At 39.6% G+C, this 13,806-nt stretch overlaps 1 protein-coding gene across 3 annotated transcripts in view; it reads left to right on the forward strand.

Annotated features, from left to right (window-relative positions):
- mrtfbb (myocardin related transcription factor Bb) overlaps nucleotides 1–13,671 on the forward strand; it is a 110,180-nt gene extending 96,509 nt beyond the window's left edge. For all 3 annotated transcript variants that reach the window (XM_087245078.1, XM_087245077.1, XM_087245079.1), the window contains 6 exons: nucleotides 933–1,631; nucleotides 1,716–1,841; nucleotides 6,006–6,137; nucleotides 9,023–9,157; nucleotides 10,052–10,112; nucleotides 10,191–13,671. In XM_087245078.1, coding sequence (XP_087101204.1) covers nucleotides 933–1,631; nucleotides 1,716–1,841; nucleotides 6,006–6,137; nucleotides 9,023–9,157; nucleotides 10,052–10,112; nucleotides 10,191–10,645 — 1,608 coding nt within the window. In that variant the 3' untranslated portion in view covers nucleotides 10,646–13,671. The remainder of the gene's footprint in view (nucleotides 1–932; nucleotides 1,632–1,715; nucleotides 1,842–6,005; nucleotides 6,138–9,022; nucleotides 9,158–10,051; nucleotides 10,113–10,190) is intronic.
- The last annotated feature ends 135 nt before the right edge of the window (nucleotides 13,672–13,806 follow it).

A 13,806-nucleotide genomic window follows, 5' to 3' on the forward strand; every position in this document is an offset into this window, starting at 1 on the left:
TCCTTTTCAAGATCAGAACGCCTACAGGCACATATATAAGCGCAAATGCATTTGCTATTTAAATAGCGTGGCGCAAAACTTCAAAATGACTCTTGCGCCAAGCTGAAACTAACAAACAACAATTGCGTCGCGGATTGAGCCGGATGTATGAGAGCTTTTAAACTGCTGGTCAAAACCCTTTTTGTAAGCTAAAGCTAAAAACATTTACAGACATATTAACAACAGACACTGGCACTGAAAATCTGACATGCAGCTGTATAGAGAAACATCTGTAGATACACCTGTAACACACCAGTCAAGCGCATAACATATCAATAACAAATGTTCTATATGAACGCATTCCTTTTCTTTACGTATTCATAACTTTTCTTTATTTTCCAAAAAAAGTAAATTAGACACATTTAACTGCATAGTTGGTGTGATCTTTAATATGAAGAAATCTGAATTATCAGAATTCTTGTTTAAAACTTGAACAGTAAATGCTGAGTTGATTGTTATTTTGTTTATTATCATTTCATTTATATTGTCAGACAGCTTAACTTTTCACAAATTGTGCTTAATCAGCTGCACAAAGGGATTTGCATGCTGAAAATCCTATAAAATTGATCAATCTAAAGATTCGACATTTATCGTGATAATTATCGATATCGACCGATGTAAAAAAAAAATGATTGTGATAATTTTTTTGCCATATCACCAAGCTCTAGATAAAGGATGTCAGGCGGTAAGATGATCTGTTAATTAACTAATAACGAACTGTCCACATCTGCATTGTGTTACATTGAAGAAACAATTAATTTTGACACCCCTACTTCTGACTGTAAAAACAGATATAAATGTGTACCGTACCGTAGTGTGTCAAACTGTACTGGACAGTGGAAACAAGCCATTAGACATGTGAACAGAAGTACAGCTGCTCCTATGTCTTCTAGGTGGCTGAACTCAAGGCAGAGTTAAAACTGCGTGGACTTCCTGTGTCGGGCACAAAGATCGACCTGATAGAAAGGCTCAAAGCACACCAGGAGAGCTCTCAAGCCATGGACACAAACATCTCCAAAGCTTCTCTGCTACCTGATAGCATGAGCACAACTCCACCCGTGTCTCCTGAGGCCTCCAATGTCAGCATGGAGGACAGCAGGGACAGTCCTACTAAAGCCCAATGCAGACTGTCTCCGGCCCAGCCTCCAGGAGGGACCTCGCCCTTCAAACTTGTATCTGAAGACATGGACATCAAGGTGTCCGAAAAAGACCAGCGCCTCCACGAGAAGGAGCGCCAGATTGAGGAGCTGATGCGCAAGCTGGAGCAGGAGCAGCGGCTGGTGGAGGAGCTGAAGATGCAGTTGGAGGTGGAGAAAAGGAGTGGAGGACACCAGGCTGAACCCTGTCCACTGGTCCAAGTCAAAGAGGAGATTGGTGCCAGCCCTAGCTGCAACTCCGGGCAGAGTCTGCAAGCTCCAGGTGTGAAACAGGAAGAGCCACATACCCAGATGGCCCACGCTCAAGTGCAGCAGTTCTATATTAAAACCCAGCAAGTCCCTCAAGTACTGCACCAGCAGGCACTTATCAGCCCGCAGTCTGCCTCACAAATCCTGCTTCCCATCAGCCTGCCCAGCAACCCCATGAGCACACAGGTGATATTTCACTTCTGTTTATGGTTAGGAAAATGTATACGCTTATAAATATTTTATTCTGAGCTTTTCTTTTCTTTTTGGCAGGCACCAACTATTCTCCAATCAACCAGTTTGGCACAAAGCATCGGACAGACTCCACTTCTGCAAACACAAACGTCCAATAATGCGATGCTACAGCAGCATTCAAATCAGACGCCTTCACCACCCCATGTGAGTATATACCACTTCTGTGTGATATTCATCAAAGACTCTAGAATACACTAGACATGTCACTCGTATAGTTTTGAATGGGGAAAAGTGTAACAGTCAATGTGTCGAACGAAGCCCTTACTACTAGTACAGGAGCCATTCATCGATCGCTATAGACCAGGGGTGGCCAACCCTGTTCCTGGAGAGCCACCTTCCTGCAGATTTCAGTTGCTACCCATATCACACACACCTGCCTGTAATTATCACGTGGTGTCCTAATTAATTGGTTCAGGTGTGTTTGATATGGGTAGCAACTGAAATCTGCAGGAAGGTGGCTCTCCAGGAACAGGGTTGGCCACCACTGCTATACACTTATTTCACGCGGCCGCCATTTTAGCGAGGCTGCGGTGGGAAGAAACCCGGATGTATAGGACCAGCACTGTAAACATTGCAGTAACATGCTGTGTACTACAAACCTCCAGCTGTTGCCGAGATTTCAAAATGCAGAAATGGTGTAAACATTACTTAAATATAATTTAGTAAGTTTATTATAAACAATTAAAAGCAATTTAGCATCAAACAAGATCACAATCTCAGTGATACGCTAAAGTGTCCTCCTAGGCTTCAGCTCATGGCACTAGTTAAACACCATGAGGACGCTTTCCTGCTTCAGCCTATGTAACCCGGTGAGTGATAAAACACTGCAGTCCTCTGCAGCACACCCTCGTGTTGTCTGTAATAGTGTTGTCCTTTTACTGAAGTTTTAAACCCGGCTATTTCCAGCTAACATGGAAGTGCTGCTGAGCGCGGATGACTCGACTGATCTTCACGGCTTCGCGCTTCAGTCTCCGTGTATCTGTATTTGGTTTGCACTCAGTTCCGCTCTTCACCCAGTGCAAACACAGATACACGAACTGGAGTGCGAAGCAGCCGTTAAGATCAATTGAGTCATCAAGCAGATCGCTTGGCTCATCTGTGTTTGTGCTCAGTATACAGCGGTGGGTGAACTGATGACCTTCTCGGCCAATCACAATCATTTCTGTTGAACATGTGAACACAATGGCAAATCAGCGCTGTTTTAAGAAAGTCGTCAACATTGCCTTAAATGTTAGCGCAAAATTGCCGTTTTTTCTTTTAATTCAGTATCGTGACAAGTCTAATATATATTAATTCGAGTTTGAAAAATGGCATCTAAAACATGTGTTTGGAAAAGAAAACGTTAGCTAACTAGTGCCATTCCCCTTAACTTAGCTAAAAATGAGCTCTGATATCCCTTTTTACATTCACCAGTCATTCAGAACGGACCTTCGGGTCACCCGGAAGGCGGAGAAATTATAAATTTGTGTCACTTTCTCTTCGCTGATAAGATATACAGCCAGATACACAACATTCCTATGCAACTCCCAATGATACTTCCAGGTTTCTTCCCACCGCAGCCCCGATTTCGCTTTTGAAAATGGCGGCCACGTGAAATCAGTCTATTGACTGATGTTTCTCTGAGGGAGAGGCTTGGACCAGACATGTGCTTTTACCACAGTTTTTGTGGCTGACAAACACACTGAAATCTCTTTGAATACATGCTTTACAGACATAAGAAGTATATCCACATAAAGCTTGAAATATGTACTTTTAAATGAATCAAGTGCACTTGAAAACAAAAGTTTTTATTTTTTTTATTTTGTAATCTGTATGGAACAAATGCGAGATTCAGTCCATCTTGTCAAACGCACATCACATAACAGCAACTACTCAAAAGCCCACTCCTTGTAAAAAAGGAGTCGCTTTCATTTCTGGAGAAGATTCAACATTAAGAACAAGTTGTGTATTACTTCAGAAGAGCAGCTCAATCAGATGTTCATTATCCAGAGGATAGTAATGTGTAGAACGGCCATAAATGAGGTTAGTGTCGTGATCTTGTTCCTTTCGAGTGCGTATGCACTGTAGCTCAGGCAACCTAAAAAAATACAGATTTAGTTTGATTCAATTGTTTAGAAACAAAGCTTATGAGACAGTTGTTGTTTAATCTTATTGGTTCAAATATGTAATATAATCAAACGTTTAGTTAAGAGTTTTGGAGAATTTGATGTTTCCCCTGAAACATCGTGCCTGAGCAAACTGCCAGAGAGGCATTTCAAAGATGACCGCCAAGTGAAATGACCTTGTTTTCATCTAGGGAATGAGTAATGGGTGAAGAAAACACCCATGTCTTGTAGACAATGAAGAAGAAGGCTCTTTCATGAGTTCACACTTAGCTGATGAATGGTTTTAAAGCTTGTTTGGCATACTGTCCCGGTAGAGAACCCTGAGCTCATAAGAAACTCAAGCCCGGGGCTCCCTCCCGTTTGCAAGGCGGGAGGGGAGTTTGAGCTCAGGTAGATCTTGAGAACTCCCCTGCTGTAGTAGCTAATGAACAGATAGTGATTCTTCTTAAGAGATAACTACTTACTAGAAGCATGTCTATGGTGCCAATTATTAGTCAATTAACTTAAGTTGCATGTTTTTGGATGGTGGGAGGAACCCAGGGGAAACCCATGTGAGCACGGGGAGAACGTGTAAACTCCACACAGAAACGTCGGCTAGCTTGATAAGGACTAGAACCAGTGACGTCCTTGCTGCGTGGCAACAGTGCTAACCACTGGGCCACCATGCCACCCATCTAGGAAAGGAGGAGAAGTGGGGGTGGAAGGGGAATTCTTCAAAATGAAGATGGCTGTTATATAGAACTTAGGGTATTTATAGTGGCTTAGGACTCGTCTTATTGGTGAATTATAAATTGGATAATGCGGGACCGGCTGCAAGCAATCATAAGCATGTGATGCTCTCGAAATTAGTTTATAAATAAACTTCACTTATTTATATCTATTTAGAAATGGGCATTTTAGATTTGGAACAGAATGGAAGCATTCAAAGCATCTATCTAAGCACTTTTCAGCTCTTAAAATATTTTAGCATATAGCATGGTCCAGGGGTGGTCATGTGGTCATGCAGAGTTTTGATCCAACTTTGATAAAAGCTCACCTGCATGTAGCTTTGTAGTAACACTCAAACCTATTGCACTATTTTGAGGGAGCAGGCATTTGTAGTGGTGTCCGAAATAGTGAGCATTCTGCACTCAATCCCACAATGCACTACGATAATGAGTGTGTAAATGTTAATTTCAGTGATAATTTTAAAACTCAAACAGTGTAGCTATGAGTTATGCGTTACTGTGATTTAAAAGATATTAGGATAAAAGTTAGAGCAGGCTGAATATTGAAAGGCAGTATTAATGCACATTTTGTCAGTAAAGCCGGTTCTGTAATTTAATGTAAATCTCCAGGAACGGCTTTCAGATGGAGCAGAGTTTACTACACAGAGCCAAAGTTCACTGACAAGCAACGCAAACGATTAAGACTTAATTGACACAATGCTGAAATTGATAAGAATTGTTTTACAGATGTTTGTGTTGCTTTACAGTGAACTATGGCTTAGTTTTGCTGCTGAGCTGAAAGCATGTGAAAATACGACATTTAGTAACATGGTTGAAATATATCTCTCTGTAAGATGATTTAGTAGTTGTGTGTTTATTAGCAATGACGAATCAATGAAACAGTTAAATCTCCTGCTCTATTTGATTTCTCAGCCGTGTCTCTTATATTTGGCGTACATGCAGTTTCTACGCCCTCTGGCTTTTGAGCAAATTTGTGTTTCCCTGACAACATGTCAAATAATCATGCAGCTCTAATAAAAGTACAGTATAAGATCAATATATGATCACATTTTTATAAATATATACTTTAGTGTGCTTGTAAATATTAACCTTTAATATTCCTCTTCCTCTCAGTGTTCCCACTCTTCATAAATTTAAGTTCCTTTTTGTGATGACAAGGCCTGATCTGATTTGGCATGTAGGTTAAAACGAAAACCATTTCTGAGGTCTGCGATGTGTCCTGTACTTATCTCTCTGATGTTGTCCTGGTGATAGCAGTTGAGTTGATTTATTACCCTCTCGACAACATCAAACGCAGACCTGACGAAGTAGGTGACTGAAGAAAAGAGCAAGGGGAAAATCAAAAAGAGCACTAATCAATAAGACAGAGACTTGGTCTGTGATCAAGAGGTTTTTGTTTACATACTGATAAACACATATTTTCTTACACTGCTGCTCTGGGCCTGATATTAACATCCCGCCTCATGTTTTTACAGGCTTTACCTTTGTGTGGAGGTTCACCTTCTGGGTTTGAGTACAGGCAGAACCAGAACCAGCCCCAGTGCTTCATCAACAACTCGCCCAGAGTCTCCCCAAGACACACAACTCCAAATGGACATATTAACAATGTAAGACAGGCTCTTGTATTATAGCAATCATTCACTCCCATATGAAAAAATACTGTGGTAATTTATAGTAAATGCCATTGTAATCATACTGTAGCAAAATGCTTGAATTAATCTGTTTGTGGTGTGTAGTTGCTATGGCAACACAATAACTATAGCGTTATAAACAAATGACCCAATACTGTAGTTTTCTACATCTATAGGGTGTGTTTTACTACAAAAAAACTAGTTTACTGCAGTAAAGACTAAGAAATGCTACAGTATTTATAAAAGTTTTATCAGTTCACTATAGTTTATACTAGAGTACATGTTTGTGTTCACTAACAAAGCATTGTACATTAAATACTATATACAGTATAATACACTTCACTTAGTGGCGTAGCGCAAAATGCGGAGGCCCCCCTGCAGGGATCACTGACGGGGCCCCCAGTTGCGATCACAAATTGAGGAGCGGGGAAGGAAGGCGGGGTGGAGCGATAATGCGGGGAAGCCTTCACAAACTGAGGAGCGATCACAAACTAAGGAGCGGGAAAGGGGCGGGGTGGAAGGACAACGCGGGGAAGCCTTCACAAACTGAGGAGCGATCACAAACCGAAAGCAGCGAGAGCGTCAAAGTAGCCAGAAGTCATTCATTTTTAATGAGAACCAGCGGCGAGAAACATCGCGGAGCGTCTTCTCCTGTGTGGGCGTCGAGGAGAGTTGAAATCAAGTCAACTTTATGGTATAAGCTATGCTGCGGTTTGGCAAGCAATCAGAATGAAGACGTCCACCACTTGAGAGGAGTTCAGAGAACTTTAATTCCGACCACAGTTGTTCCCAAGAGTTTGATTATTGCGGTTGCCGGATTTTCAATTATTAAAAATCGAGACGACATGGGGCCCCCTAATCACGCAGTGTGTGCCCTGCGGGCCTGTCCGCTACACCACTGACTTGACTATAGTATGGTTCAAAAGCACTATAGTATTTACTAGAAATTACTACAGTATTTTTAATGAGGGCTGAAACATTTTGATACCAGAATTTTTTCTGAAAGGACCAATTTGGGGGAATTCAAAAGTGCCTTGGAGACTTAGACTGCGTCCAAAATCGCCTATTCTCAGTAGGCACTGCACTCGAATTTAAATGTACTACTCGGCCATTAGAAAAGTACTTTCGATACAGTATAAATGTCAGTAGTATAAATTGAACTCTGACATACTACATCCGCCATTTTAACATGTTTACGGGACCTACCCACATTAGTTGTGTCGCTTCACTCTGATTCATGTATTCTCTCGCAGGGCATCATGGAATACCACAGTGTGCATCGGATGCACACTTCAGAATCTCGCTGAAAGTAGTAGGTCATCGTTAGGCCCACATGAAATCTGCGCACGCAGAAATCCGCAGATTTTTAGCCCATCATTTAGTCTATTTATTTACTTGTGTAAAGGTGTGTAAAATTATATTTATTCAGTTTTTGAATTCATTAAATGATTGACTAATATGAAAATATTCATATGATTTATTTACAATACAGTTTGTAAAGTAATATTTTTTGTCTTGTAGTCAATATATTATATGAGAATTATGTTTTGTTTATCAAATAAGTAGATCTAATTGGATTTGCATTGTAAACATTAAATAACAGTTAAAAATGTATCATTTTGGAATTCATATATTATGTTTTTAGTTACAATAATCGCAAAATCCTTCCGCATAAATCCGAAGATATTTTACAAAATTACGCGCAGAAATAGCAAAAAATATCCGCAAATTCTGTCTGGCCCTAGTCATCGAGGTACTTCTCGCATACTGTTTTTCAATTTCTTTAAATTTGGACATACTTCTCGCCTTTTTAGCGTACTATATAGTATGGAAGTATGGGATTTCGGACGCAGCCTTAGTGTTAGCTGCTTACCTGGTAGAACCACCAATAACAAAACGTTGGTCCTAGTAGATCAATATTATAGTAATCTGGTATTGCGGAAAACTGGTTCAAGGGATCAGTGATATTATTTGAAATATACCATTAAAACATATTATCACTATAAAATTAGTCTTCCTGTGACTCCAGGAGCATGTGTATGATACAGTTTTGCTAACCCTAACATTTTGCTAACTCCAACCCTATTACTTCATTAGTCAAGTGTTTGAAATCCCTTTTTTTGTGAGCAGACATGGTTTCATATCACAGAATCAGGAGGAAATCATGCCATCTTATAGTATTAACTACGTTGAAAATAGCTAAGCTGATTAGCATTGCATTAGAAATATACTTAATCCTTATGAAATCACTCCGGATGGCTTGAAGAGCACAAATAAACCATATAGTGCCACGATAGTTGATGTCTTTACTTCTGTAATGCAGATGTGGTGTTTATACTTAGTTTTGCCCTCTAGAGTATAATATGAATGAAACATTATATCATGCATGTGTTCATAATATTTTTTGTACAAGTCTCTCAGTGGATACATATGAATTATTGTCATTAATACTGTGACCGCAATAAATAAAGCGAACATATCATGATATGGTTTTTATTTCATATTCCTCATCACTAACTTGTACAAACATGGACTCTTGTTCAGTCATTTTTTAAGTAAGATGTGAAAGTGAGTCAGTATTTTATTTGCCCCGCCCTTTTTATTGTGATTGGACGGCTGGATAAAAAGTGACAGGCGCAAACATCACATTGTACCTCAATGCGCTCTGCAATCAGGAGAGCATGCAGAACGTTTTTGGCTGCGTAGCAATTGGTTAACAAACACTCTGAACACTTATTTTTGTTTTCCATAGAACTAATTTTGATTTTCTTGAAGAAAAAAACAGGACATTGACAGAATCCATGTGTACGCTCACTTTTTGTTCTTTAGTGTAGCTAATCAATGTTTTATGTTTTGTTTAGCCTCCCTCACCCTGTCAGCTCAACTACATCCTTCAGCCATCATCATTCCCCAATCACCACAGCCCGAAGAGCAAAGACCCCCCCGGCTACGAGGAGGCCGTCAAACAAACCAGAGGTCTGCAAGCCACAATGCAGGTAATTTAAAGCTATTCTCAAGTATCAGTTTTAACTAGTATACAAATGGAGATCAATATCAGAATTGAATTGAATTGAACTGAACTGAACTGAACTGAACTGAATAGAATTGAATTGAATTGAATTGAATTGAATGGAACTGAATAAAGGATAAAAACACAATAAAGCCCTGGGCTTGTTTCCATCGTGGTCCTCGCTGCATGTTACCTTATGCTAATAATAGTAAGCTAAGTTACTTCAGATTGCTCATGGAGATTCTCCACATTATCCTGTCCTCTGATATTTTTGACTTTAATGGACGAACAGCCATTTTGGAAGACTTAAATGATTGATTGTCATTGTAAAGATGCATTATTTTAAAAATCACCAATTGTAACAACGAACTTTTCGTGCTTGCTAACTTTTATCTAGAAAACATGCTGTCATGCTGAGTCTTTCAGTCACTTTAGAACAGCTCAATATCCTTCCGTCAGTGAAAATTGCAAAGTTTGGCTGCCAGGTAATTTGTATTTAGCCAGATTATACTAGGTTTTGTCAGATAAATAAGGAATTAGCAAATTAATGACAGCAAATGGGACTTCCAGCATAGCTGCATGCTAAGAATGATTAGCTAAGCAACTCATAGCACCCTCTGCTCTTTTACTCCGGTTTAGATAATTTCAGATAGGTGGAAGTAAGGAATTTTAGAAAAGCGTAGGTAACATAATGTTGATCTCCACTCCAAATTGAGCACTTAGCCAAAGCTTAAGTTCCACTTGTTTTACATTTGTCCACAATCTACAGGTTCTGATCAATAAAAGGTCCTTGTTTTGGTTTAAACTGAAGGATATCTCAAAGTATGCTGCATACTTTGTAATGTCTTAGTGTAGTCTTATCTCATATTTTTCCATAAAGGTTCCCACTGCCACCAGTCAGCACATGGACGATTTGTTTGACGTCTTAATAGAGAGTGGAGGTGAGAGCTTTCAGACATTCAAATCACAAATTTCAGCTGTAATGAATATGTAACTAAACCATTTTTGTGGTCTCCCAGAAATTCCACCTCTATCCAGGCAGGATCCATCTCTGGACAAACTTCACCCTGTGACAGCCAACATCACCACCTTGCCTATCAACACGGTGCTGTCACGTCCTCCTCCACAGGTACATGTGGCCCGTCCGCCTAACCAAACCCATGTGTCTCCACTCAGCCTGGTGGCCCTGGCGTCTGATAACCAGCTGGAGGCTCTTCTGGAGGACGCAGAACCCCGAACCCTGAGACTGATGGAGGAGCTTAAAAACCAGCTTTTGGAGCGACCACACTCTCCGATGGACACCTCAGATCTGACTTTCACAGATGCGCCGCCCACCGCCCTTCAAGTACCTGGTCTCGATAACATGGAGTGGTTGGACCTCACGATCCCCGGTCCGGCTGGCATCTCCTCTCCAAACCCAGTCTTTTCATCAGATTTCTTGGATTCCACTGATCTGCCGTTACACTGGGAATGAGCTCACAATGGATGGACTGTTGTAGAGCTCAGTCATTGGGTTCTGTGCGAAAGCCAATGTGACCACTGATAGTTTAGCACCAGCTTTTCTCATTTGCGCAGGTTTGTGTGCTGTTATTGTTACAAACACTTCTTTCAAGGCAGAAAAAGAATGTAGAGACACTTTTTATCCACCTATATATTTAGGCAGCGATCTGCTTTTTAGATATATTGAAGCAGTTTTTGAAACTGTTGGCCTTTGGTATCTAAAATGTTGTTTTTAGATTATAGTAAGTGTCTTTTTTTACTGACAGGATATGTATATTAGTTTCATGTCACTCTTTTTGGGGAAAGTAAGGATTATAAGTGCAGTCATTGTGCCTTTGCTATTCACTTTGTCCATGAACTGTAGTCATTTATTTTAAAGGGATAGTTCATCCTAAAATTATTCTAAACTTTATCTTTCGTTTGTGGAAAACAGAAGAACACATTTCAAAGCTGTTTTGTCTGTTGAAATCTTCATTTCCACTTTGTAGCTGCGTGTCGCTCTGGGTGGGGTCGTGCTGCAAACACAGGTCTGTGTAGGTCTACAGCACAGGGAATACAACCAAACTCTGAGCGAGCTGAGAGAGGATTATTTGAACTCTACTAGTGCTCCTATTTGCTGTCACTCACGAAATTTGATCTTCATTTGCATGAAGTTGAAGGATTGTCAACTTTGTTGCGGCCACCTGGTCGCCAATGATCGATGTCGCTTGCATAGACGGAGGTCGCCGAAAGTTTCTCACTATCCATTGAAATGAACACTCACTTGTCTCTTTGCCGCTGCAAGTCGCACGTAGTGTGAATGAAGCTTAAACTTTAAAGCTCCAAAAAAGACATAATGGTAGCTTTTAAAAGTCTTAAAAGTGCAAATTGACAATGTTTATTTTGCTAGGACACATTATTTTTTTAGATGAACAATTAATCTGTGAAAGTTAATCCATTGAAAAAAAAAAAACTTAGTTCTGATTAATCTTTAATTCAATTCTGAGCATTTGCGTCCTCATTTGAAGTTGCAGACTTTCTCTATTGACATCAGTTTGACAGCTGCAGCCAAAATATTCTTAACCATGCCCCCACTAGCTTGCTACAAGCGAACTATTCACAAAAAGGAAGCTCCAGCTCGACTCAATATTCAGTTTCAGATGGAAGTACATCAATATGCTGAAATAAGTGTCCGCAACTTCCAGTTCTGTCTGACTTTAACTGTCACACTGTGCTTAAAAATGATCAGTGTACACATACGAATAGCTTATTAATAACTTTAAAGTTGGCATGAAAATAAGTCTAATATTGTGAATGAATTATCCATCTGTTATTTAATTTTATTAAACAGTATTTTAATAACGTTTTACTCAGATATACATCACAAATCAAGCAAATGTCTTCCATCGTGACATTCTAATCTCACTGAATCTTTTGATTAAACAAAATAAGGGCTTGAACTTCATCTTGTACATCATACAAAGGATCATGTTCATTTTGGAGCTTAAAAAACTCAAACATTCTTCGAAATAACTGCATTCATTCATTCATTTTCCTTCGGCTTAGTCCGTTTATTCATCAGGGGTCGCCACAGCGGAATGAACCGACAAATTATCCAGCGGATGTTTTACACAGCGGATGTCCTTCCAGCTGCAACCCAGGCTGCAACCCAGTACTGGGAAACAAAATAACTTCTTTTGTGTTCGATTAAAGAAAGAAACTCATACAAAATGATGACCTGTACTTTAATTTTGGGCTGAACTATCCCTTTAATTCTGTAAAGTTTGCAAATGTCCAACATTTGTGACAGAAACATTGTGCCGTGATAATCATTACAAATATGGCTCATTTACATTGGCTGTAAACTGCCATTGTGCGTGAGCTGTTAGCCATCGCATTAGGGTACTCAGTAATGTGGCAGCTAAAGTAACATAAAACATTCAAATTTATACAGCACACAGGCTGAGGAAGAACAGAGCCAGTTTGTTTACCAAACCCAGCATGAGGCCAAAGAGAGGGAGGGGGAAAACCCACAAACAAACCTAAGCAGTGGCCATTATCATCCATTACAAAAGAGCAGAGATAGGATGAACGGTATTTCTCTCTTACAGACCAGACCAAACCAGCTGAACTGGCACAGTTGTGTGTCCTGACCAGGGAAACAACACTAAACAGGACCAGTGAAATTTCCATATTCAGATGAGGCTGAATTCGGATTGAGACTCTGCATTACTGTACGTTTTTGTTTTTGGATGTAGATGGACTGCTGAGGCCTAACTTCACTGTATTTCACAGAGCTTCTTTCTGCTTAAAGGAACACTTCACTTTTTTTGGCAAAAGTGTCATGTTTATAAGTCTCCGAGAGTAAAACAGTTTTACCAGTTTTGAATCCATTCAGCTGATCTCTGTGTCAGCCAGGAACACTTTTAGCTTAGCTTAGCATAAATGATTAATTCGGATTAGACCATTAGCATCTTGTTCAGACCCTTCTGTAGTTGCATCATGTACTAACACGGAAAATGAAAAGTTGCTATTTTCTTTGTCAATATGGCTAGGAATTATAGGCTGCATTCAAAGTCGCCTACTACTCAGTAGGTACTACATATGATTATTAATTTACTACACAGCCATCAGAAAAGTACATTCTATACAGTATGAATATGAGCAGTTGATTCACTCATTCATGAATTCTTTCACGTGGCATTAAGGGATATCGAATCGTCCATCTTGCTGGTAGTGGTCATGCAGGTACTTCTTGCATATTGTTTTTCAAATACTATGAATTTGGAAATACTAAGCTCACATACTGTATACTGTTATTAACGTACTATATAGTATGGAAGTGTGCGATTTCGAATGTAGTGATGTTCTCAGTCCAGCATAATCCGCTTGTTAGGTGTGACATCATGCGAAGTGGTTTCCGGGTCCAGTCGTATATCAAACTATATGGGAAGACAAATGGTAATAACAAACATTTACAAAGCGATGTAATACTATCGAAAATCACAATTTATATATATATATATATATATATATATATATATATATATATATATATATATATATATATATCCATGTCTAATATCCGATGGCCAGAAAGTGATTAATTTTTTTATAAATTGTAAAAATATTGGTGTCTGTGACAACTAAAAAGTG

Source organism: Danio rerio, chromosome 3 (assembly GCF_052040795.2).
Source record: "Danio rerio strain M-AB ecotype USA chromosome 3, GRCz13ab, whole genome shotgun sequence".
In the NCBI taxonomy this organism is placed as follows: Eukaryota; Metazoa; Chordata; class Actinopteri; order Cypriniformes; family Danionidae; genus Danio; species Danio rerio.